Source organism: Danio rerio, chromosome 18 (genome assembly GCF_049306965.1).
Source record: "Danio rerio strain Tuebingen ecotype United States chromosome 18, GRCz12tu, whole genome shotgun sequence".
Classification (NCBI taxonomy): domain Eukaryota; kingdom Metazoa; phylum Chordata; class Actinopteri; order Cypriniformes; family Danionidae; genus Danio; species Danio rerio.
The window spans coordinates 47,528,431-47,552,449 of record NC_133193.1 but is presented as its reverse complement, the minus strand read 5'-3'; the positions used below and the strand labels follow the sequence as shown (position 1 = coordinate 47,552,449).

General features: G+C 39.5%; 1 protein-coding gene across 3 annotated transcripts; it reads right to left on the bottom strand.

Annotated features, from left to right (window-relative positions):
- Nucleotides 1–74: 74 nt before the first annotated feature.
- Nucleotides 75–23,979, bottom strand: dhx34 (DEAH (Asp-Glu-Ala-His) box polypeptide 34). Of its 3 annotated transcripts, NM_001128333.1 has the most exons (17): nt 23,571–23,979; nt 22,490–22,980; nt 20,160–20,471; nt 19,670–19,924; nt 16,127–16,229; nt 15,828–16,045; nt 13,218–13,392; nt 11,403–11,596; nt 10,129–10,230; nt 9,777–10,046; nt 9,422–9,595; nt 8,373–8,478; nt 8,098–8,192; nt 5,369–5,650; nt 4,889–5,074; nt 2,383–2,524; nt 75–515 (listed from the first exon to the last, which is right to left on the bottom strand). In NM_001128333.1, exons 1-17 carry the CDS (start codon nt 23,782–23,784, stop codon nt 382–384), a joined length of 3,453 nt encoding a protein of 1,150 aa, NP_001121805.1. In that variant the 5' UTR covers nt 23,785–23,979; the 3' UTR covers nt 75–381. The 3 variants fall into 3 exon arrangements, 1 of the variants encoding a protein (NP_001121805.1); XR_012393693.1 differs by lacking the exon at nt 8,098–8,192 and having other exon boundaries at nt 266–515; nt 8,373–8,836; nt 9,149–9,595; nt 23,571–23,978; XR_012393692.1 differs by lacking the exon at nt 8,098–8,192 and having other exon boundaries at nt 266–515; nt 23,571–23,978.
- Nucleotides 23,980–24,019: the final 40 nt, after the last annotated feature.

The window sequence follows — 24,019 nt, the reverse complement described above, 5'->3', positions numbered from 1 at the left end:
TCAAATACACTGAATTAAAGGGATAATTCACCCAATAATGGAAATTCTGTCATCATTTACTCATCCTTTATTTGTTCCAAACCTGTTTGAGTTTGTCTTCTGTTTAACAAACAAAATATCAAAGGAGCATATAATGAAGAATGATGGAAAAAGCCATCGACGTCGTGTTTTTTTGTTCCTGCTATAGAAGGCTTCTGGTTTCTAACCTTCTTCAGAATATATTGTTTTGTGTTCAACAGTACAAAGAAACCACGAATAAAGAAAATTGACATAACAGAGTTTTCAGATTTATTTACACATGTGCTGGAGAGAATATGACAGATAAGAAAAAAAACTGAATGGAGAGTGGAGCTCTGTGTGCATGTCTGGTCATGTTTGAGCTCAGGACAGATGCTGCCGTTTGTGTTTCAGGATCTCAGTTGAGGTGAGAGTCAGGTCTTTATTACAGATATCACAGTGGTAAACCCTGGTCAGAGCAGATGAAGACGACGAGGACGGATTTACACTTTCAGACTCTGTGAACAAAACAAAAAAGGGTATTTATATTTTCAATTGATTGGTAAAATTTAAAGACATTCTAAAATTTTCAAATTGCATCAATATTCTCTCTTAAATTGATTTTGAGATTAGTTTTTAACAGCAGATAGTGCTGTATGGGTTTCAAACAGCCGACAACTAGTCTAGAGCGGCATCTGCTGTTTAAAAGTAGCCTAGAGCACTACCTGCTGTTAAAAACTAGTCTAGAGCACCATCTGCTGTTAAAAACTAGTCTAGAGTGGCATCTGCTGTTAAAAACTAGTCTAGAGCACCATCTGCTGTTAAAAACTAGTCCAGAGTGGCATCTGCTGTTAAAAACTAGCCAAGAGCACAATCTGCTGCTAAAAACTGGTCTAGAGCACAATCTGCTGCTAAAAACTGGTCTAGAGCACCATCTGTTGTTAAAAACTAGTCCAGAGTGGCATCTGCTGTTAAAAACTACTCTAGAGCACAATCTGCTGCTAAAAACTAGCCTAGAGCACCATCTGCTGCTAAAAACTAGCCTAGAGCACCATCTGCTGCTAAAAACTAGCCTAGAGCACCATCTGCTGCTAAAAACTAGTCCAGAGTGGCATCTGCTGTTAAAAACTAGCCAAGAGCACAATCTGCTACTAAAAACTAGCCAAGAGCACAATCTGCTGCTAAAAACTAGCCTAGAGCACAATCTGCTGCTAAAAACTGGTCTAGAGCACCATCTGTTGTTAAAAACTAGTCCAGAGTGGCATCTGCTGTTAAAAACTAGTCCAGAGTGGCATCTGCTGTTAAAAACTAGTCCAGAGTGGCATCTGCTGTTAAAAACGAGCCAAGAGCGGCATCTGCTGTTAAAAACTAGTCCAGAGTGGCATCTGCTGTTAAAAACTAGTCCAGAGTGGCATCTGCTGTTAAAAACTAGTCCAGAGTGGCATCTGCTGTTAAAAACTAGTCCAGAGTGGCATCTGCTGTTAAAAACTAGTCCAGAGTGGCATCTGCTGTTAAAAACTAGTCCAGAGTGGCATCTGCTGTTAAAAACGAGCCAAGAGCGGCATCTGCTGTTAAAAACTACTCTAGAGCACCACCTGCTGTTAAAAACTAGTCTAGAGCGGCATCTGCTGTTTTAAACTAGTCTAGAGTGGCATCTGCTGTTTTAAACTAGTCTAGAGTGGCATCTGCTGTTTTAAACTAGTCTAGAGTGGCATCTGCTGTTTAAAACTAGTCTAGAGTGGCATCTGCTGTTTAAAACTAGTCTAGAGTGGCATCTACTGTTTAAAACTAGCCAAGAGCACAATCTGCTGCTAAAAACTAGCCTAGAGCACCATCTGTTGTTAAAAACTACTCTAGAGCACCATCTGCTGTTAAAAACTATTCTAGAGTGCCATCTGCTGTTAAAAACTATTCTAGAGTGCCATCTGCTGTTAAAAACTATTCTAGAGTGCCATCTGCTGTTAAACACTAAATTATTTATTCAACAGCTAAATAAAAAGACAAAAATGAAATGAAATCAAAACAGAAGGCTTTAGATGAGATGTGCAAGAAACTAGTCCTACACAATGAAGTAGTTTGCGGACAAAAATCTGACGATTGTCTTCAAACACAACAATGTTTTAAGGTGTAGTAACTATAGAGGGAATAACTCCCTAATTATAATGAAACACTTTGGATGACCACCTCAGCTGTGCATTTGTTTTCTATTAATTCAATGGCTTGGAGTCTACTATTCAACTAATACTATGGTTACTACACTTTAAAACAATGTTAAGATGTAGCAGTACATAGTTGTTATTTAGTTAATGTAACGAAGAATCAAACCTTTGTTGATGGCAGAGTATATTTTCCGTAATAATCCAAAAGCTAATGAAAAAATCTCACCGTCCTCGGACTGCTGTTCCTCTGCCGGCCTGCAGGAGGCCTCGTGCTGCATGCGCTCCAGAGGTGTGAGAGGCATGTAAAAGTCACAGCGAGGGCAACTCCAAAACTTGCGCAAACACTCACTGTACAAGTCCTGAGAGTCCTGTGTCACACATATTACAAACACAGAGAAAAACCGTTGACTGTACAGTGTCAGCTTGTTTCAGCCTTTGAATCATAATAAAAGTGGAATAAAAGTCTGATATTTTTTCCACAATTCGAGTTTACAATCATAACTGAGATATTTAAATATTATAATAAACTATTATGTGCTGTCATCATGGCAAAGATAAAAGAAATCTGTTATTAGAAATCAGTTATTAACACTATTATGTTTAGTTTAATCTTGCAGTTCACTTTTCATCAGAATTGTTTTATAAACTCGTGGTGATTTCTAACCTGTGAGTCAATCAAGCAATTTTCACGATTTTTAACTTGCATTTTTGAGTTTACTTGTTGGAATCATCTATTTTCGGGTAAAAAAAAAAAATTAAAAGATGTAAAATCAGAATAAACATAATCCTAATTCAAAACCATGAAAAAAAAACAATCATAATATTTCAATTTTGAGGGATTTACTATATTTTTAGGAGTTTGCATCTGGTAATTGATGTTTTTACTCACAAATGTGTTAGAAAGTCACAATTTCTAGTTATAGATCATAATTGTAAGACATTTTTTAGAACTTTACACGTGTAACCAGTCCTACTGCACCCAACCCACTCTGAGCTGGGACCGAACTGGTGATTCTCTGTAAGGGAGTTGTTTGCTCTAACAAGGAGGCTAAAGACCTAGCGGTTACCGCTAGAGAACCTTTTGAGGTCAGAGGAGTGAGGTTTACCTGCACAGCACTTCACTAGCTGGCCTCTGTCACACTCACCACCCTAAACCTCACTCCCAACCCGGACGAGCCCCCATGTGTAACCCACCGGTCCTACTGCACCCAACCTGCTCTGAGCTGGAATCGAACCGGTGATTCTCAACATGGGAGTCGGTTGCTCTAACAAGGAGTCTAAAGATCATGGCCTCTAGCATCTGTTGCTAGAGCACCTTTTGAGGTCAGAGGAGTGAGGTTTACCTGCATAGCACTTCACTAGCTGCCCTGTTACACACGTCATAATTCTTTTCCGCACTGACAGGATGAAAAATCAGTTTTTTGTATTATTCAAGAGTTCACACTTAGCTGATAATTGGTAATAAAGCTAGTTTGGCATGCTGTCCCAGGAGAGAGCCCTGAGCTTATAAGGCCCTCGAGCAAGAGGGGAGTTTGAGCTCAGGTAGATCCCCCTCCCCCTTCCTGCTGCTTAAGGATTGCTATGAGGGTGTGCTGCTGGTGGAATTTGACTATGATTTGGTTTAGTCAATTTACTTATGTCTCATGTTTTGGACTGTGGGAGGAAACTGGAGGACCCTCATGCTCCCCATGCTCGCATGAAAACCCATGCGAGCATGGGGAGAACAATTCCTCATAGAAATGCCGACTGGCTGGTTAGAGACCTGAACCGGAGGCATTCTTGCTGTGAGGCAACAGTGCTGGCCACTGGGCCGCAGTCCTGCCCTATAGAGGAAAGAGAGAAGGAGAGGGGGGTGGAAGGGGGGATTCTTCAAGATGAAGATGACAAAAGGTAAGAAGCTTTGGTTCTTTATACTAAGTTAGAAATCGTCTGATTGGTGGATCATACATTAGCTTGACTCGGGGCCAGCCGTGTCAATCATAAGCACGTGATCCTCTCGAAATTAGTTATAATAAATTATATAATAAACTTCACAAAAATAAAAATCACATTTTTAGCTAATTTTTTTTTCCTTTTAATTGTGAGTTTTTATCTCAGATTATCTCAATTTACAATTTTCCGATTTACATTTCACAATTGTTTGTGCTTCCTCCAACAATGTGAGCTTCCATATCACAGATTTCTGTTTCTCCAAGAAAACAATTCTTTGGAAAAAGTTTTAATCTTTTATCTCACTGTTATGATGTGTTACTGTGTCGTGGTATTCTGAAATGTACAGTTTATCTCTGCAATTTCTCACAGAACTGAAAGAATAAAAGTCCACATTTATGGAAGCTCTTTTTTGAATGAAAACAAAGAGACCAGACAGGTGATTTTAGCTTCATTTCCCACCAGAGTTCATATTTAGCAATTCTGAATTGCAAGAATATTTCACATAATTAGGTTTGTCGGCTTTCTTACAATTACAAACATATATTTCTCATTATATTGTGACTATGCTAAAGGATTTTATATCTCTTAATAATTCTGAGAAAAAAAAAAAGTTATGAGATAAATTCCAAGAATGTACACTCAGACTTGCAGGAAAAGTAAACAAATTATTCTAATATTTTTATTTGTGTTTATATTGTGCTACTAGAAAAAACAGGAGAAAAACATTTGTGAGATTAAAAGTTGCAATAACCTTATTTAGTTTACTTTTTTATGTTGACAAAAAACACAACAGTACTTACACAGAGACAGTTGTATGTGAAGTAGCTGCACAAACGCAGGCCTCCTTTAATGGGATCTGGTTCTGCCTTCATCCCAGGAAACAGAGAACCGATAGCTGCAGCTGAAGAAAGATCCGGATCCTGCTGAGGTCCGATATACAGGTTCTGTGACTGCAGCGCCGTTAGACGCTTCAAACTATAATTAACCTATCAGAAAAAACCAGAGTCATGCAAATATTCAATTATTGCAATATCACATACACATATTTGACTATTTGATTGTTTGTACCTCAAAAATAACGTTAAACAGAATAAAACAGCCACAGTTTAATAATCATACATGCTCTCTTTGGGTCAAACACAGATCTGAATGTATAGCTGTGGCCATCGTCTAATAAACATGCAAACTGTGATCATGTATTATTCAAATTTTGTGGGTCTTTCAACGATTAATCATGCAGTTGTAATACACACTCATCATTACAGTGTTTACGTCACTACCTCAGTGTACAGCAGAAACCGCACAAGTCCCTCACAGAGCTTCTCTAGTTCTCTGCGGGACACTCTTGGTCCACTTGAGCCGAATCCAGCAGAGGAACAAGACCCGCTCTGTCTGAGCTGAGCCTGAAGCAGCCTTTCCCATTCCGCCCGCAGACTGAGGGCCGAGGAGAGCACCTTTAGAGCCGCGTCTCCATCAGTCAAGCTCAGTTCCAGCCAGCCGTCCACCACCAACCGCGTGCAGTCCGCATTACTGTTCACCGAGTTGGCCACCAGCAGCAGAGCCTGCCAGAGATTCAAAGTTGGATTAAAATAAGAAAAATAAGAAAAGTAAAACAAATAAGTCCAATTAAGTGAATTGGATAAACTTGGCCTGTATGAGTATGTGTAAATGAAAGAGTGTATGGGTGTTTCCCAGCCCTTGGGGTTCATGAGTTAATGGGTTGCTGCTGGAAGTGAAAAAGGGTAAAAATTATGTTTGGCACCTCATGATAAATCAGGGACTAAGCCGAAGGAGAGTGAGCAACATCAAAGTTTGTGGTAGGTAAGATTTTATTTATTTATTTTACTTTTACTCTGTTTTTTATTGAAATATATTAGTCAGAGAGCCACAGCATCAGATACATAGAATCATTAGACAACAACTGCTCCTAATGTAGCGGCAGAACACAATTTGCTCACGTTTTCTTTCTCTCTAATAAAGTAATACAATTACATATTCTTGCATTAAGGAAAATAATAATAATAAAAAAACAACACGTATTAGGCCAAACAGCAATACAGAAAATATATAAATACAAATATGCAAAGAGTACAGCAGTAGAAAATAAATTAATAAAAAGAAAATTGTTTATATATATATATATATATATATATATATATATATATATATATATATATATATATATATATATATATATATAATTTTTTTTTTTTTTTTTATATAAAACAAAAATAAATACTCTCCATTCATAACTAAGCCAGGGGCAGGGAAAATAGGTCAGCTATATAATTGCATACATATACACATATTTATTTAAATAATTAATTATTTATTAATTTTAAAGTGTAAGAGGAAGGGTTGCCAAATAGTGTCAAATTTTTCAGTATTACCGCAAACTGTATATCTAATCTTTCTATTTGCATAGACCACATCAGATCACGCATCCAATGTACATAACTGGGTTATTTATTTTACTTTTAAAGAAGTCTTATATATATTTAATTTAACTTCTTTATTCTATTTTCTGTTGTCATTTGCTAAACTATGTTGTCATAGTTATTTGTTCATTCACTCATTGTATGGGATTTGTCCGAGACAGTGCCAAGTGTCTTGTGTGTGTGTGTATGCGTGTGTGTGCGTGTATGTGTTTCTTCGTGGTTGTTCTTAAAAAATCCAATAAAATATAATAATTCAACAAAAAAGAAGTCTTTTATGCTCACCAAGATTGAAATTATTTGATGAACAGAGTAAAATTTTAATTTTTATATATGAGCATATAAAATATTTTTACATTTTTTCACAAATAATCTCTATTTTATATATATAAAAAAACCTGAAGGTCCATATTGACCATATTTGGAATGGTCATGAATATTAATGAGCTCTGCTCTGAAGCTTGCAGCCTGCTCTCTTCCTCTCTCTCACACACACACACACACACACACACACACACACACACACACACACACACACACAAACAGATAAAATGTAGGCTAAATTATAAATAATCTCAACAGAAGAGACAGAAAGAGATGTATCGTGTAGTATTTTGTTGTGGCTGGAAGGTGCGTAAAACATATGCCAGAGTCATTGGAGGTTCATTCTGCTGTGGTGACCATTGATAAATCAGGAACTAAGCCAAAGGAAAATGAATGAATGAATGAATGAATGTCAAAGTAAACACAGCCAGGAATTAATATCCACCTCTGCATCAAAAGATGATGTTTAGTAAAGTGCTTTGCAGTTCTTTAACTTCAGAAAAAGAACAGCAAGAGCTGAGTTATTCCTAAACATGCACTCACACACTTACACTTAGCAGTCTACATGTGTTTGGTAAAACATACTCAACAAATGTTTAATTCGTTCATCCTATATTTTGCACCCTAGACGCGCATGTAAAAAGATGGCATCTAGAGTCATTGCTCAGTAACACATAGTAAACAATCTGTGTCTCTCCTTTTCAAAATAAAAGTCCCACATACATACTAAGTTAAATATTAACTAAAAAATAACTAAGAAAAGAAAATGATCATTGTTGTCTCACTAGTAAACATTTTGCCTTATGAAACGCAGCCTGGGGTGCATATTGATGATCCGCATCAACATTTCAGTCTCTGTTTTGGCTAGTGCTCTCCTGATGATGCGGTGGCTAATCAGGTCTGAAAAATGAGGAACATGAACTAAAGTACATGCAAGCTATGAGGGCATGCCCTGTGAGTCTCACAACAGTCTGTTTTGTGTTCTGATTGGTCTGTGTTTCACTGGGAATTTACACTGGTGTTTGCTCACAGTATAGCCATTTCCATATACGACACTTTTATTATTTGACTATGCCCAAGTATACCCAGATTTTCTTAATAGGGCACCTTTAAAGTTTACCAAAACTAATAGGGGTTTTTCAGTTAACTAATTTGCACAGATTAATTGTTCACATTTGAAAAACTGTAAATGTTGTTCATACAGTACAATAACAATAACAAAAAATAAGAGCTTCTCAGCTTTCACTTACCTGCAGGGCTGGGACCCGCACACAGTTTGAAAGGTAAGGCTTGTTTGTTTCCAGGAGAGTGACGAATGCTAGCAACTGATGCCTGTTGCTCTGGCCTTTATCATATATATATATATATAGAGAGAGAGAGAGAGAGAGAGAGAGAGAGAGAGAGAGAGAGAGAGAGAGAGAGAGAGAGAGAGAGAACGAGCAAGAGAGAGAAAACATGTAAGAGAGCAAACTAAGGATAGAGTTGCTCGTGATTCATGCTTCTTTGGTGTAAAGAGTGTTTGTACCGAATTCGCTGGTCTCATGTTCAGGGACGTGCAGGACTTCAGGATCACTGGCAAACACACTGGTCGGGTGGATCACAACACCTTGTTTATTTCGTGTGTGGAATACCTAACACAAAAGTTAGTTCAATCAAAAATCGATATTCAGTAATTATTTACTTCAGTGATACACGCACTTCTTTCTTTTTCCAACCACAAAATGATTCATAGAAAAAAGAACTTTGGATGCAGCCTGTCCATACAATAGTAGCTAATGGTGAGAATTAAAGAGATGATTCACCCAAAAATGAATATTCTACCATGATTTACTCATCCTCCACATGTTCCAAATCTGTTTTAGCTTCTTTCTTCTGTTCTTTCAGTAAATCAAGATTATTAAAACAGAACACAGAAGTCGGTCAAAACAGCTGACATATCCATTATTCACAATCAACATTGTTTTGCTTCATATATATGGAATAAAATCGCTGTCATAAATATTTGGTGAGTAAATAAAATTCACGCATCTCTAATTTTAAAAACGTAAAGGAAAACAGAACGTACTGGTAATTTTATAAAGGGGTACAATTCCAAAACCTGCGATTAGTAGAGACACAGATGCGACATTTTCTTTGTCTGTTTGTATATGACTGTTAAATTTATGATGGGTGTACTAAACAAACGTGAAATACAGTTTCACAGGGGACACAAAGATCTGATTACAAGTACGAATCAAAAAGCCACACACAGGAAATATTTATGACAGCGACTTTATTCCATACATACACCATGGAAATAACCGATGAACACTTTAGCTCATACATAAACATGATTTCTGAAGGACTTTCATTGGCTGTAATGAGGAACACAACTCTCATGATTTCACACTCAGTCACAGCGTCATCAAACTACACCTTTGTTTGTTGTGAAAACATGCCCTCTAGTGGCAAAATTTGTATTTTTTTTTAATTCTGAAAGAGTAAATAATGACTCAGTATTTTGTTTGAGTGAAAAAGGCTGATTTTAACTGGCTGATTTTACGGTTATAGTTACAGTCAGTGTGTAGCATTTACCTGATCAGAGTCTTTGCGCGTAGCGTTGTGCTCATCTGGAATAGCGAGCTGTGGGTACAGACCCCGACACAGCAGCAGTTTGAGCAGAGCCTGCTGCAATGACGACAGAGCAGCACTGGCATATGCAGACTCCTGCAGCTCATTCACATTGTGACGCAACTTGAACTTGACTTCCTGAAACAACCAGACAAATAATAAGGGCATGGGTCTTATTTTGCCCAAAAATAAATCAATACTCTTAAATAATTTGTATTTAAAAAAACAATGTGGTGGTTTTATGAAAAAATAGACAGATTTCTTGAGGAAACGGTCACACATGTTCAGCTTTATAGATGTCATCACCAGTATATCAAACCTGTATATCCATAGTCTGTTCAGCACCATCTTTTCTTTTTTTCCTGCTTGTGCTTGATTCCTCCGCATCAGACCCAGATGAAGCGTCTCCTTCTAGTCCCTCCTCCAGCCGCAGCACTTTCCTCTTGGTGTTTTCCTGGAGCTCGTGGTCTCGCTTCAGCTGGTGGAGCTTCTGTCTCTCAGTGAATCTCTCCCGGCGTCGAGCTCGGTCCTGCGGTTCGGTTGCTCTGCCCGTATCATCCTCCAGAAGACCATGAGAGCGCAGCAGCTCCTGTGCAGACCCAGATCGCACACAATTAGGACCACACTCACGGCTTTTGGAAAGTCTAAAAACTAGATAGAAAGCTGCTGACTTTGAATTGCCTTCTCAAGTTCACCATTTCGTAAAGCCTCTGTTCCTCCAGACCTCTCCGTCTGCACCACTTTCTGGAGCCACTTCCTCTGTCTGCTTTTACCTGTGGATTTCGCATAGATATTAACAGCAACTGCAAAATGATTTCATGTTTTGATGATTTGGAGAGAAAAAATAAATAAAATAAAACACAAACTAGCGCCACCTGCTGGTCACCAGAGTGTAAAAGCAACCAAAACTCATTCATTCAGTTTCTTTTCGGCTTAGTCCCTTTATTAATCTGGGGTCGCCACAGCGGAATGAACCGCCAACTTATCCATCATATGTTTTACGCAGCGGATGCCCTTCCAGCTTCAACCCATCCCTGGGTAACATCCATACACACTCATTCACATTCATACACTACGGACAATTTAGCCTACCCAATTCACCTGTACCGCATGTCTTTGGACTGTGGGGGAAAGCGGAGCACCTGGAGGAAACCCACGCGAATGCAGGGAGAACATGCAAACTCCACACAAAAACGCCAACTAAAGGTCTGCATTCCCTCGGCTGTCCCGCGGGAGCCGCAGGACCCAACCAGATTTCTGCGGAGCGGGAATAAATTTCCGAATAAAGCGTGGGAGCGGTCGGTAACGGGTTTAATTTGGGACGGGAGCGGGCCGTCTAGCAATATCGCTCCCGACTCCCGAGCGAGCACGCGTATGTATGTGTGTAAATGAAATAGCGGGATGCTGTGTTTAGCTTGAATGAGAGAGAGAGAGCTTTGTCTGTGTATGTGTTTATACAGACAGCTTGTTATAGGCTGTCTGGACTCTGTATAGCTGGGTGGTTTTCGGTTTTGTTCTCCCCCCTGCTCTTTAGCGGGATCGGGCATGGCGGGTAGAAAACGGGCAGCGGGACAACAAATGCTGAATGTAAGCGGGAGCGGTCGGGTTCGGGCTAAAACCTGGCGGGTGCGGGATTCAAAATTCAGTCCCGCGCAGATCTCCAACACCAACTGACCCAGCCGAGGCTCGAACCAGCGACCTTCTTGCTGTGAAGCAACAGCACTACCTACTGCGCCACTACGTCACCTCTTAATCGTTCATTCCTTTTCCTTCGGCTTAGTTTCTTTATTCATCAGGGGTCACCGCATTAAAATGAACTGCCAACTTATCCAGCATATGTTTTACGCAGCAAATGCCCATCCAGCTGCAACCCAGTACTGGGAAACACCTATACACATTCATTCACACTCATACACTACGGTCAATTTTGTTTGAAAAGACTGACCTGCACCCAGGCGTTAAAGGTGTTCATGAGAGTAAACGGGTCTCCGTGGTTGCTGTTGAGAGGCTGGCGAGCTGTGGAGCAGTCTGGGTTGTGTTGAGCACTGCGCAGGAATGGAGACTGGACACTCAGAGCAGCGGCCACCGTCAGCACCGGCTCCACCAGGTTGAAGACAGAACCCAAAACTAACATTTTACCTGGACAAACACAAGTGTGAATTAGGGCTTGCGTGATATTAGAAAAATCTGACATTGTGATATTTGGTTTTGCTGCGATATGCAGTACAGTACTGTGCAAAAGCCACTGGTATTTTCACCAAAAAAGGTTTAAAGTTGGTTATTTCTATATTTTTCTGTAAACATGTCAGTTTGAAATATCAGTTTACATTTCCGTGACGGTGGCTCAGTGTGTAACACGATGGCCTCACAGCAAGAAGGTTGCTGGTTCGAGCCACGACTTGGTCAGTTGGCATTTCTGTGTAGAAACTGTGGGCTCCTCCGGGCGCTCCGGTTTCCCCCACAGTCCAAAGACATTCGCTATAGGTGAGTTGAATAAGTGAAGTTTATGTATATACTAATTTCAAGAGGATCACATGCTTATGATTGCTAGCGGCTGATCCGCATTATCCAATTCACAATGCTCCAATCAGATGACTCCTAAACTACTATAAATACCCTGGGTTTCATTTCACTGCTATCTTCGTTTTGAAGAGTCCCCCCTTCCACCCCTACTCCTCCTTCTTCCTAGATGGGTGACACGGTGGCCCAGTGCGTAGCACTGTTGCCTCACAGCAAGAATGTCTCTGAATCCAGGCTTTACCAAAGCAGTAGACATTTCTGTGTGGATTTTGCACTTTCTCCCCGTGCTCACGTGGGTTTCCCCCGGGTTCCCCGGTTTCCTCCCACCGTCCAAAAACATGCAAATTAAGTTAATTGACTAATCCAAATCGGCACCATAGACATGCTTCTAGTATGTAGTTATCTCCAAGAGCAATCACTAAATGTTCATTGGTTACTACAGCAGGGGAGTTCTCGAGATCTACCTGAGCTAAAACTCCCCTCCCGCCTTGCAACGGGAGGGAACCCTGAGCTCGAGAATCTCATAAGCTCAGGGCTCTCTCCCGCGAGAGCATGCCAAACAAGCTTTATAATCAATCATCAGCTAAGTGTGAACTCTTGAAACTAAATTGGCCGTAGTGTATGTGTGTGAATGCAGGAGTGTATGGATGTTTCCCAGTGTTGGGTTGTGGCTGAAAGGGCATCCAGTGCATTAGACATATGCTGGATAAGTCGGCGGTTCATTCCGCTGTGGCGACCCCTTATTAATAAAGGGACTGAGCCAAAAAGAAAGTAAATAAATGACTGAATTTTCAAACATTATTTTTTGTTATTAATTGTAATTCTACAGTGAGATTACTGTCTGCACAAGAAGCCTGACAACAGCCGGTGCTCCACACAGATACCTGATCTGCTCATCATCCAGTCTGTCTGGAATGACATGAAGAAACTGAACAAACTGAGACCTGAAACTAAATCCAGAACAACTTTGGTAACATCTCAAAGGCGCCTCAAAAACCCTGCCAGCAAAAAACTATGGACAAGCGTACCAAAATGTGGTCAAGCCAAATGTTGATTTGATTCAGTTAATATAAGTTAAAATAATCAAACAAAATGTATGTATGCACTATTTTTGAAAGCATTCTCATTTTACAGCATTTCTACAGTACTGTAGCTTTTTTTTTACTTACTATAGTATTACTCTAGTGTTTTTATTATGTTGGTAATGACAAAAAAAACAGCAGCTAGTGTGGTGGTTTACCAATGACCACATCCACAGGCAGTTGAGCCAGCAGTCTGCCAATGGAAGTGAGCTCCCCGTGTTCATCCAGCGCCCCCTGTTCTCTCAGGTACGTCACTGCAGTCTGAATACTGGAGGCAGGAGGAGGGTCGATGAAGGTAAAGGTGCGAGGGTCCCCCAGACCCATACTCTTCATCTGCACAAACACATTTGCATTTAAACAGATATACTTTTGCTTCCATTTGAAAAAGGGGGCATTTATAGAATAATAACAATAAATAAAGTATGCTTATTTATTATAGTTTGAGACGAAACTTCACAGATACTCTAACTATGGCATAATATTTTATTATATTCATAATTTCAGACTGATTGGGATGGTTTTTAGGCAAGTGCATCTGGGTATAACACATACCTGTCAACATTGGGATGTGAAAATAAGTGATATGCCCACCATAACAAGGGATATTACCCTTGATATTTTCTCTTGCTTTTTCTAACTTTTTACACTCATTTAGGACAAAATTAGTTGTGTTTGGAAAAACCCCCACCAAAATCGACATCTTTAGATGTTATTATTATTAATTATGTGTAAATGTCTGTTCAAAAACGCACCCAAAACCCAGACTTTCACTCTGCTTCACATAGCATGTACAGAATCTGTTTGAGAAACAGCATCTGTTTATCAATATAAAGCGCGTCTGTTGACAGTCACGCACCGCTATATGACTGCTTTGAGGATTGTATGGGAAGGGCGACGGCCCCTGTAATGAAAAAAAAGGGATGCCGCCGTTTTTATATTTATTTCAGTGTTTTCATGCCTAAATAAACCAAACGCACAGAACAGATTCACATTTAAGAGCAAGGGCGGGCCCCTGGTGGTTCGGCGGTAGGGGTTGTGTATAGGGAGGATCGGCTCTTAATTGATTATTGCCAGAGAATTTATTAGAGAGTTTATTTATCAGAAAAAGACTGAAAATACGGGAGAAATACGGGAAAATACCTTTACGGGATGATAGCGGGATAGAACTGTAAAATACGGGAGAATCCCGGAGGGTTGACAGGTATGGTATAACATAATAAATTACAACCATAAATAAATGCAATACAGCAAAGATAAAAATAAAAAACATAAAATTGGTGGTTTAATGGGGAGTTGAATAATCCAAACGTAAAACAACACTGTATAGTCTTCCCCATATAAATAATTAAACACAATTAAAGGGACAATTCACCCAAAAATGACAATTCTGTCATAATTTACTCACCCTTTACTCACTTCAAACCTGTATAGGAGTTTCTTTCTTCTGTTCTAAAGACGATATTTTGAAAAAAGCTGAAAACCTGTAATCATTGACTGTCATAGTATTTGTATCCTAATATGAAATTTAATGGTTGCAGGTTTTCAGCTTTCTTCAAAATATCATCTTTAGTGTTTAACAAAAGAAAGAAACTCTTTCTTTTAGTGTCAAATGTTATGATTGCTTGTGCCCCAACAACCACAGGCCTTAAAAACTCAAACTCATAGCTAAACTGCAATTGCACTGACTACTCACTTAATATAGTGCAAAATCATTGCACTACACTGTACATACCCATTTGTAAATGTACATATCCACTGCATATATACAGTTGAAGTCAGAATTATTAGACACCCTTTGATTTCTTTTTCTTTTTTAAATATTTCCCAAATGATGTTTAACAGAGCAAGGAAATTTTCACAGTACGTTTGATAATATTTTTTCTTCTGGAGAAAGTCTTACTTGTTTTATTTTGGCTAGAATAAAAGCCTTTTTTAAATTTTTTAAACACCATTTTAAGTACAAAATTATTAGCTTCATTAAGCTAAAAAAAATTCTATAGTCTACAGAACAAACCATCATTATACAATTACTTGCCTAATTACCCTAATTACCCTGCCTAGTTAACCTAATTAACCTAGTTAAACCTTTAAATGTCACTTTAAGCTGTATAGAAGAACTGTCATCATGGCAAAGAGAAAATAAATCAGTTAGTAGAGATGAGTTATTAAAACTATCATGTTTATAAATGTGTTGAATAAATCTTCTCTCTGTTAAACAGAAATTGGAGAAAAACAGGGAGTCTAATAATTCAGGGGGGCTAATAATTCTGACTTTAACTGTACATTTGGAAACGTATGATATACATACCTATTTGTAATTCCTGATTATAGCAAATAGAAACCTGTGCAGTTTGTTCATCTTTTTGTAAATCTCTGATTATAGTTAATATGACTTATATATTACTGTATGCTCATAGTGGATCTATCTGTAAATATTATCCATAGTTTTTACCCACTATTATTAACCCTTATACCTATATCCTGTGCTTGCTGCTATTGCACTCTTCATTAGACCTAATCTGCATGTTGTTGCCTCTTATTTGTACATTTGTAATGACAATAAAGTTGAATCTAATCTAAAAAACCGAATCTAAAATCACGTTTGTTCTGAACTATGGTGTCCGGTGGTCATGTGACTATTCTGGAGGCCCGCATTGCAATATTTATGCTGAAATTATATATTTTACAGCCCTATTTTGACAAAAGCATTGCTTAATGTTGATTTAGAATAACAGCAAATGTTAGTTCCTACAGTATTAAGTAAGTACCTGTAGGATGAGCGAGTCCAGCGCCACCCTGTGGATCTCAGGGACGGGATATGGTGCAAAGGCATCGTAATCAGATTCAGAGTAGAGTCGGTAACAGACCCCCGGTCCAGTTCTGCCCGCACGACCTTTCCTCTGTTCGGAACTGGCCCTGCTGATCCAGAACTCCTGCAGCCTCTGCATCTTGGCCTTGGGGTCAAAACTCATCTCTTTCACTTTTCCTACAACGAGACATAAAAACATGTTTTAAGAAGGACGATTATAACATCTTAAATAAAATAAAATAAATTTAAATTATTAACCTGAATCAACCACAAAGCGAACTCCATCGATGGTGACTGAGGTCTCTGCAATATTGGTGGAAATTATGCATTTTCTTACCCCTGGAGGTGCAATGTCAAACACCTGGAGGGCAAAGAGGGCACACTATAAGCCAAATATCAAATCCATGACATCTAAAGGACAGAAAAACAGGCTACTATTGTGCTTATATAATAAAACAATATGTTAAAATGGTAGCTTAGTGGTTAGCACTGTTGCCTTACAGCAAGAAGGTTGCTGGTTCGAGTCCCGGCTGGTTCAGTGGCATTTCTGTGTGCATGTTCTCCTCGTGTTCGCTTGGGTTTCTTCCGAGAGCTCCAGTTTCCCCCACCAGTCCAAAGACATGTGATATAGGTTAATTAAATAAACTAATTGGCCGTTGTGTATGTATGTGTGTGTGTATGAGTGTGTATGGATGTTTCCCAGTACTGGGTTGCAGCTGGAAAGGCATCCGCTGCATAAAACATATGCTGGATAAGCTAGCAGTTTACTTCGTTCTGGCGACCCCAAATTAATAAAGGGACTAAGCCGAAAAAAAATGAATGAATGAATTATATGCTACTTTTAATTTTGTTTAGAGCTAAGGAAGCAATACTTGGTGGAATAATCCTGATTTTTAACCTAAAGGAGGTTGAACCTTCTCATATATGGCTCCTTAACTGTGGAATAGCCTTCCTGATATTGTTTATGGCTCAGACTCAGTTCAAAACTAGCTTAAAGACCTATAAACATATGCTGGATAAGTTGGCGGTTCATTTTGCTGTGGTGACCTCTGATAAATAAAGGAATAAGTCGAAAGAAAATAAAAGCGCATCTACTGGTATTTCCCACTACAGAATGACTGCTGATTAAGTCTAAAAACTAAAGTTTTTTCCTAATCTATATTTAATTCCAGTTAGTTTTTCACTGACTGTTGTTAGTTTCAGTTTATTGTGAATATTTAACTTTTTTTCCAGCTAACGAATAGTTTTTTTATGACCAAAAGATTTAGTCTTGGTGTTTGTATACTAACATAACCTTCTCCTAGAGAACCCTGTAGTGCACATGTATTCAACGCAATTCAAGTTTATTTTTATAGCACTTTTCACAAACATGATTATTTCAAAGTAGCTTTGCAAAAGCTGCACATTACTGCACTGCAATCAAATTCGGAAAATTAAAGGTTATTAGTCATCATAATTTCATTAGTTACTCATAGCTTTGACTAAATAACTAGTAACTAATAGATTTTAACAGTTAAAGTTATTATTATACCCCTTCCTACATATCAGATTTTGCCTACTCTTCATCATGAGGAAGACAAGTAGGAATCATTAATAAGTGTGTATTTTATGCAGGTGCTATCCAAACTATATACATTTTAAGTTTGTAGAAGTTATACATTAAAATACCCTTAAATATACATTTTTAGTACTGCTTCAATTAACTTAAGTATATTAAAATCCATTAATTTTCACTAGTATTAGTATATATTTTTTCAAAGTGTGCTTAAAATGCTTTAAAAATTAATTAAATCTTTGTAGACTAGAAATATATGTACTGTATTTATTTTTTTTTTTGGCCTAGTCCCTTTATTAATTCGGGGTCGCCACAGCGGAATGAACCGCCAACTTATCCAGCACGTTTTTACACAGCAGATACCCTTCCAGCCGCAACCCATCTTTTGGGAAACATCCACACACACTCATTCACACTCATACACCACGGGCAATTTAGCCTACCCAATTCACCTGTACTGCATGTCTTTGGACTGTGGGGGAAACCTGAGCACCCAAAGGGAAACCCACGTGAACGCAGGGAGAACGTGCAAACTCCACACCGAAACGCCAACTGACCCAGCTGAGGCTCGAACCAGCAACCTTCTTGCTGTGAGACGACAGCGCTACCTACTGCGTCACCCTGTACTGTGTGTCATTTATTTTAAAATGCAGGCAATTCATTATAGATTCATTTTATTAAAAAAAATATATATTATATTAATATTATTTTTTAATTCAACTATAGTGGCCAGGTAGGGGGCCTATAAAAATGTGTAGGTCGGAAAGTATAGTTTACTGCTGAACTCATTTTGTCATGGTAAAATTACACAGAAATCGTATAATAACACTTCAGTCTCCTCCCGACGGTCTGTTAAGAGAAACTGTCAATCACAACTGTCAATCATGATGACACGCGCCATTTTCATAGCATTACATTACTGGCTAAAAACATTTACAAAACTGAACATCTGCACCTATATCTGCTTGATAACCAGTGCCTTCATTGACCAAAACCATCTTTTGGGACATTTTATTGCAACTTTGATTTTTTTTTTTTTGAGTTCAAGTCTCGTTCATTAAAACGAGGAGGTGGGCTTTATGACTTGTACTATATCCAGCCTCAAGAGGGCGATTTAACGGCTGGAACCTTCACTCAAAAGGAGACACGAGTTTCGATCGAAATTTATGCTCAATTTCGATTATCGAATCAAAAAATAGAATCGTCGATGCTGCCACGCCCCCATGTCACGTCAGCTTGGCTTGCCAAGCGGGAAAAAAACAGGCTTGTTGAAGTGCTTGTTAAACTGCAGAAGCAGGAGACCCGTCGACAGAACTTAAACCCTCTCCTCTTTCAATGAAGTCGCCGGTGTGTAAGCATTTTGCATTTCCAGTGAGTTATGTTGACAACGTTTGTGTTGTCGACAAAAAAAACACAGTTTTGCAAGCTCTGTTATGTACGCATTATGTACGGTTCGTCCGATAGACAACACCGGCATCGCGATCCTCCGCCAGACCCCGTTGCAAATCCGCTCGCGAAAAGTTCACACTCAGGCCCTGTTTACACTGTCTTTGTTTTTAAATGGCATTTTAAAACGACAACGATTTGACATCCACAGTGGCGTGTAGCATTTCTGAGCAGCGCCTCCTTCCTCACTACCTCGGAAAATGCACATCACATGACCACACAGACACAGACGCATATGCAGCCATGCGCTCGAGACAGCAGGTCCAGGCAGTCAGAGGACTGCTTCAATCTTTCACTCACTTGTACTTAGTCATTTTAGCGAACACCTCAGATACTGTTGGCTGGTTCCTGTTGGTTGTGCGTCTTTTTTTACTGACGCCATTATAACGACACAGATCACTGCCTATTCACGAGTCCCGCAGGAAAAAGTGATTGACAGGTGGTAATTATGTGTGTATCTTGCCTTTATTCATTTACTGTATGATTTCTTTATGGGTAAAACAAAGACCACGCAGGTCAGGAAGTTTAAACGGTAGGCTACAAATAATTAATTGGTCATTAATTAATGAATTATTCATAATCGAAAATCGAATCGAATCGTGCCTTTAGAATCGAAAATGTAATCGAATCAAGGATTTGGAGGATCGTGACACCCTTAGTATTAAGTGTATGTGTTGTCCTCAAAGTCCTCGATGGATGGCATCATCTTTTCACAGGCCTTGGATATCATCAAGTGGTGTTGCACCATCTCTAGAAGCCCCAGGTGGAAATAAAAAAACTAAGGAATTAGTAACATGTACCTTATCCTGCTGTGCCAGCGAGAGTGTGCTGTGCAGAGGGAGGACGATCCAGCGCTGTGTGTGTGTGGCGTACGTCTGGCAGGCCTCCTGGATGGTGGAGATCTCAGCCACTCCGCTGAGGAACAGCAGCAGGTCTCCTCTCTCCTCCTGCGGGTAGCGCTGGTCAATCCCCTGCAGAACACGCAGGTACGGCCGCGGGTCCAGCTTCTCAGAGCGTGACACCTGCTCTTCTGGAGGAATAGGCTGGTAGATTACCTGTGCATATACGCAAATGAGAAACTTACAGAGTCAGCAATTTAAAAACAAACATGCATGAACACTGCAAGTCTGCATGAACGCACAATACTGGCAAAATATGCACCTGTGATATTTGTTTTTGAGTACTGTGATATAATATTTGCCAAATTTAATTATTACATCTCAAATCTATTCATGTATAAAGCAGTCATGTTGGTGTACATAATGTTATGAACATCATAAGTGAACTGACCTGAATGGGGAAGAGTCTGCCTGGCACCTGCAGCACAGGAGCGTCATTGAAGTAGCTGGAGAAGAGCTTGATGTTGATGGTGGCCGACATGAGCACGAGCCGCAGGTCAGGACGCAGAGACAACAGGGAGCGCAGAACTCCCAGTAGGAAGTCACAGTGGAGGTGTCGCTCGTGCACCTCGTCTACGATCAGCACCTGGTACTGGCCCAGCGACGCGTCCTGCTGGATCTGCCTGAGCAGCAGGCCCTCGGTGAGGAACAGCAGTTTGGTGGCTAGGGTGCGGCTCGTCTCAAAGCGGATCTGGTACCCGACCTGAAGAGGGAAAACACTTGATCACACTATTTTTAAAATAAACCCATAACTAGCTTACAATATTATTGCAGTTTCTTTATTTCTTTCTTCCATCCATCCATCCATCCATCCATCCATCTATCTCACTATCAATTCATCCACCTGTCCATCAACCCATCATACTATCAATCCATCCGTCTTACTATCATCCTTCCATCTATATATCTTACTATCCATCCACCCATCTTACTATCCAGCCATTCATCCATCCAACCATCTTACAAACAATCATCCATCCATCTATATATCTTACTATCCATCCATCCACCTATCCATCCACCCATCTTACTATCCAGCCATTCATCCATCCATCTTACAATCATCCATCCATCTAAATATCTTACTATCCATCCACCAATCTTACTATCCATTCATCCACCCATATTACTATCCAGCCATTCATCCATCCATCCATCTTACAATCATCCATCCATCTATATATCTTACTATCCATCCATCCACCTATCCATCTACCCCATCTTACTATCCAGCCATTCATCCATCCATCTTACAATCATCAATCCATCTAAATATCTTACTATCCATCCACCAATCTTACTATCCATTCATCCACCCATCTTACTATCCAGCCATTCATCCATCCATCCATCTTACAATCATCCATCCATCTATATATCTTACTATCCATCCATCCACTTATCCATCTACCCCATCTTACTATCCAGCCATTCATCAATCCATCCATCCATCTAAATATCTTACTATCCATCCACCCATCTTACTATCCATTCGTCCACCCATCTTACTATCCAGCCATTCATCCATCCATCCATCTTACAATCATCCATCCATCTAAATATCTTACTATCCATCCACCCATCTTACCATCCATTCATCCACCCATCTTATTATCCATTCATCCACCCATCTTACTATCCAGCCATTAATCCATTCATCCATCCATCTTACAATCATCCATCCATCTATATATCTTACTACCCATCTTACTATCCAGCCAAACATTCATCCATCCATCCATCTTACTATCATCCCTCCATCTATATATCTTACTATTCATCCATCCACCCATCTTACTTCCATCCATCCACTTATCCATCTTACTAGCCATCTTACCATCCATCCATCTATCCATCTTACAATCCATCCATCCAGTTATCTATCCACCCATCTTACTATCCATCTTAACATCTATCCATCTTACTATCCATCCATCCACCCACGGTACTATCTATCTTACTATCCATCCATCGAAGTATTCATCCATCTATCAAACTATCCATAAAATCCATCCATCTTACCATCAATCCATCCATTCATCCATCTTACTATCCATCCATCTACCTATCCATCCAACCATCTTATTACCATCCATCCAACTATCGATCCATCCACCCATCTTACTATCATCCATCCATCCTTCCATCCATCTATCTATCTTACTGTCCGTTTTACTATCCATCCATCCATTCACCTTATTATCCATCCATTCATCCAACCATCTTACTATATCCATCTTACTATGCATCCATCCATCCATTCATCTTACTATCCATCCATCCGTCTTACTATCCATCCATCCATCCCACTATCCATCCATTCACCCATCTTACTATCCATCCATCCATCTCACAATCCATCCATCCATCTTCCATCATTTTAAGGTCAATATTATTAACCCCCTTAAGCAGTATTGTTTTCGATAGTCTACAGAACAGACCATCATACAATGACTTGCCTAATTACCCCAACTTGCCTAATTAACCTGGTTAAGCCTTTAAATGTCACTTTAAGCTGAATACTAGCATCTTGAAAAATATCTAGTCAAATATTATTTACTGTCATCATGGCAAAGAGAAAAGAATTCAGTGAATAGAAATGAGTTATTAAAACTATTATGTGTAGAAATGTGTTGAAGAAATCTTCTCTCTACTAAACAGAATTTAGCGAGCAAAACATACAGGGGGCTAATGATGTTTTAAAAGAAAAAAAGTTTGTACCTTGGAGCCGTACTGGTTGAGGCTCTCGAAGCTGACTCTCTTGGCCAGTGAGATGCAGGCGATGCGGCGTGGTTGAGTGCAGGCGATGTTGTTGATTCCTGACGCCAGCAGATACTGGGGCACCTGCGTGGACTTTCCACATCCGGTGTCTCCAGCCACCACCACCACAGGGTGAGTCCTCACCAGCTCCACGATCTTGTCCCGGTACTGGAAGATGGGCAGGCTCTTCTGCTCTCTTCTCAGCTTAGAAAGTTTGCTGAAGCTCTGTTTCTGGTTAAAGTCTAGGAAATGTAAAAGAGCCAGGCGGCCGTCTGTGATCTCCTGTCTGCCGGGACCCGAGCTCTCTCTCCGCCGATGGTCTGATCCTGCCAGCCGCTCCTCTATGTCTCTGGAGCACACCGAGATGTTGATCCGGTATCTGGCATCGTAGTCTTTTGGAAGGCCCAGATCCACACATCCAGTCTTCTTTTTGGCTTTCCCCTCACGCAGAGCTGGGTGAAATAACAAAAATCACATTTCATAATATGAGGTTGAAGTCAAAATAATCAACCCTCCTGTACATTTATTTCCCCAATTTCTGTTTAAATGGAAAGAACATTTCTAAACATAATAGTTTTAATAACTCATTTCTAATAACTGATTTATTTTATCTTTGCCATGGTGACAGTAAATAATATTTGACTAGATATTTTTCAAGACACTAGTATTCAGCCTAATGAACAATTTAAAGGCTCAACTAGATTAATAAGGCAAGTTATGGTAATTAGGCAAGTCATTGTAAAACACTGGTTCTGTAGACAATGAAAAACAATATTGTTTAAGGGCGCTGATAATATTGACCTTAAAATGATTATAAGACATTCAAAACTGCTTTTATTCTAGCCGAAATAAAACAATTAAGACTTTTGCATAAGATAAAATATTATCAGACATACTGTGAACATTTCCTTGCTCTGTTAAACATATTCCCTAAATTATTTAAAAAGAAAAGACATTCACAATAGTTAATTTTATTAACTTATAAAATTATTATAAGTTAATAATTTTGACTTTTACTGTATATCTTCATAGAGTTCAGTACCGACGTGTTTTTCTTGTCTGCTGGATTTGGAGGCCGTCATCTCTTTCTTGGCTTTAAAACTCTGGAACCGCTCGAAGAAGCTCCAGAACTCCTTGTGTTCGGCGCTGCCCGCCTGGATGTAGTCATGCTGGCGGAAAAACACCTCATCCAGCTGGGCTCGGCAGCGAGGGCTGTCCCAGTCCCAGCTCCGACTCTCTTCATCCTTACGGGACATTTTCAGCCAGTAAAAGAGTCACTCGCAGACATGGTATCAGCGTGAACAGAACTTCCACTTGAGGCTTTTTCTTAATTACTCAAACACGCGAACATTTCTCTATTAATAATTGTGCAGCACTTATGACAGCAGTTTTCCTCGAAACGGAGTAGTAATTTGAACGGACCGTTTATGGTACGTCTGTGTTTACAGTCCGGAGACCGCGCAGTTTCAGTGCTTCATGGTTCCAACTTTG

Excerpts from the sequence above, each read along its gene's own strand:
- dhx34 (NM_001128333.1), bottom strand. The coding sequence starts at position 23,784 with ATGTCCCGTAAGGATGAAGAGAGTCGGAGCTGGGACTGGGACAGCCCT. Across the intron at positions 19,925-20,159 it reads GCAGACTCTTCCCCATTCAG|GTAATCTACCAGCCTATTCC; the intron begins GTCAGTTCACTT and ends GTATATGCACAG. Across the intron at positions 16,046-16,126 it reads TCGCTTTGTGGTTGATTCAG|GAAAAGTGAAAGAGATGAGT; the intron begins GTTAATAATTTA and ends GTCTCGTTGTAG.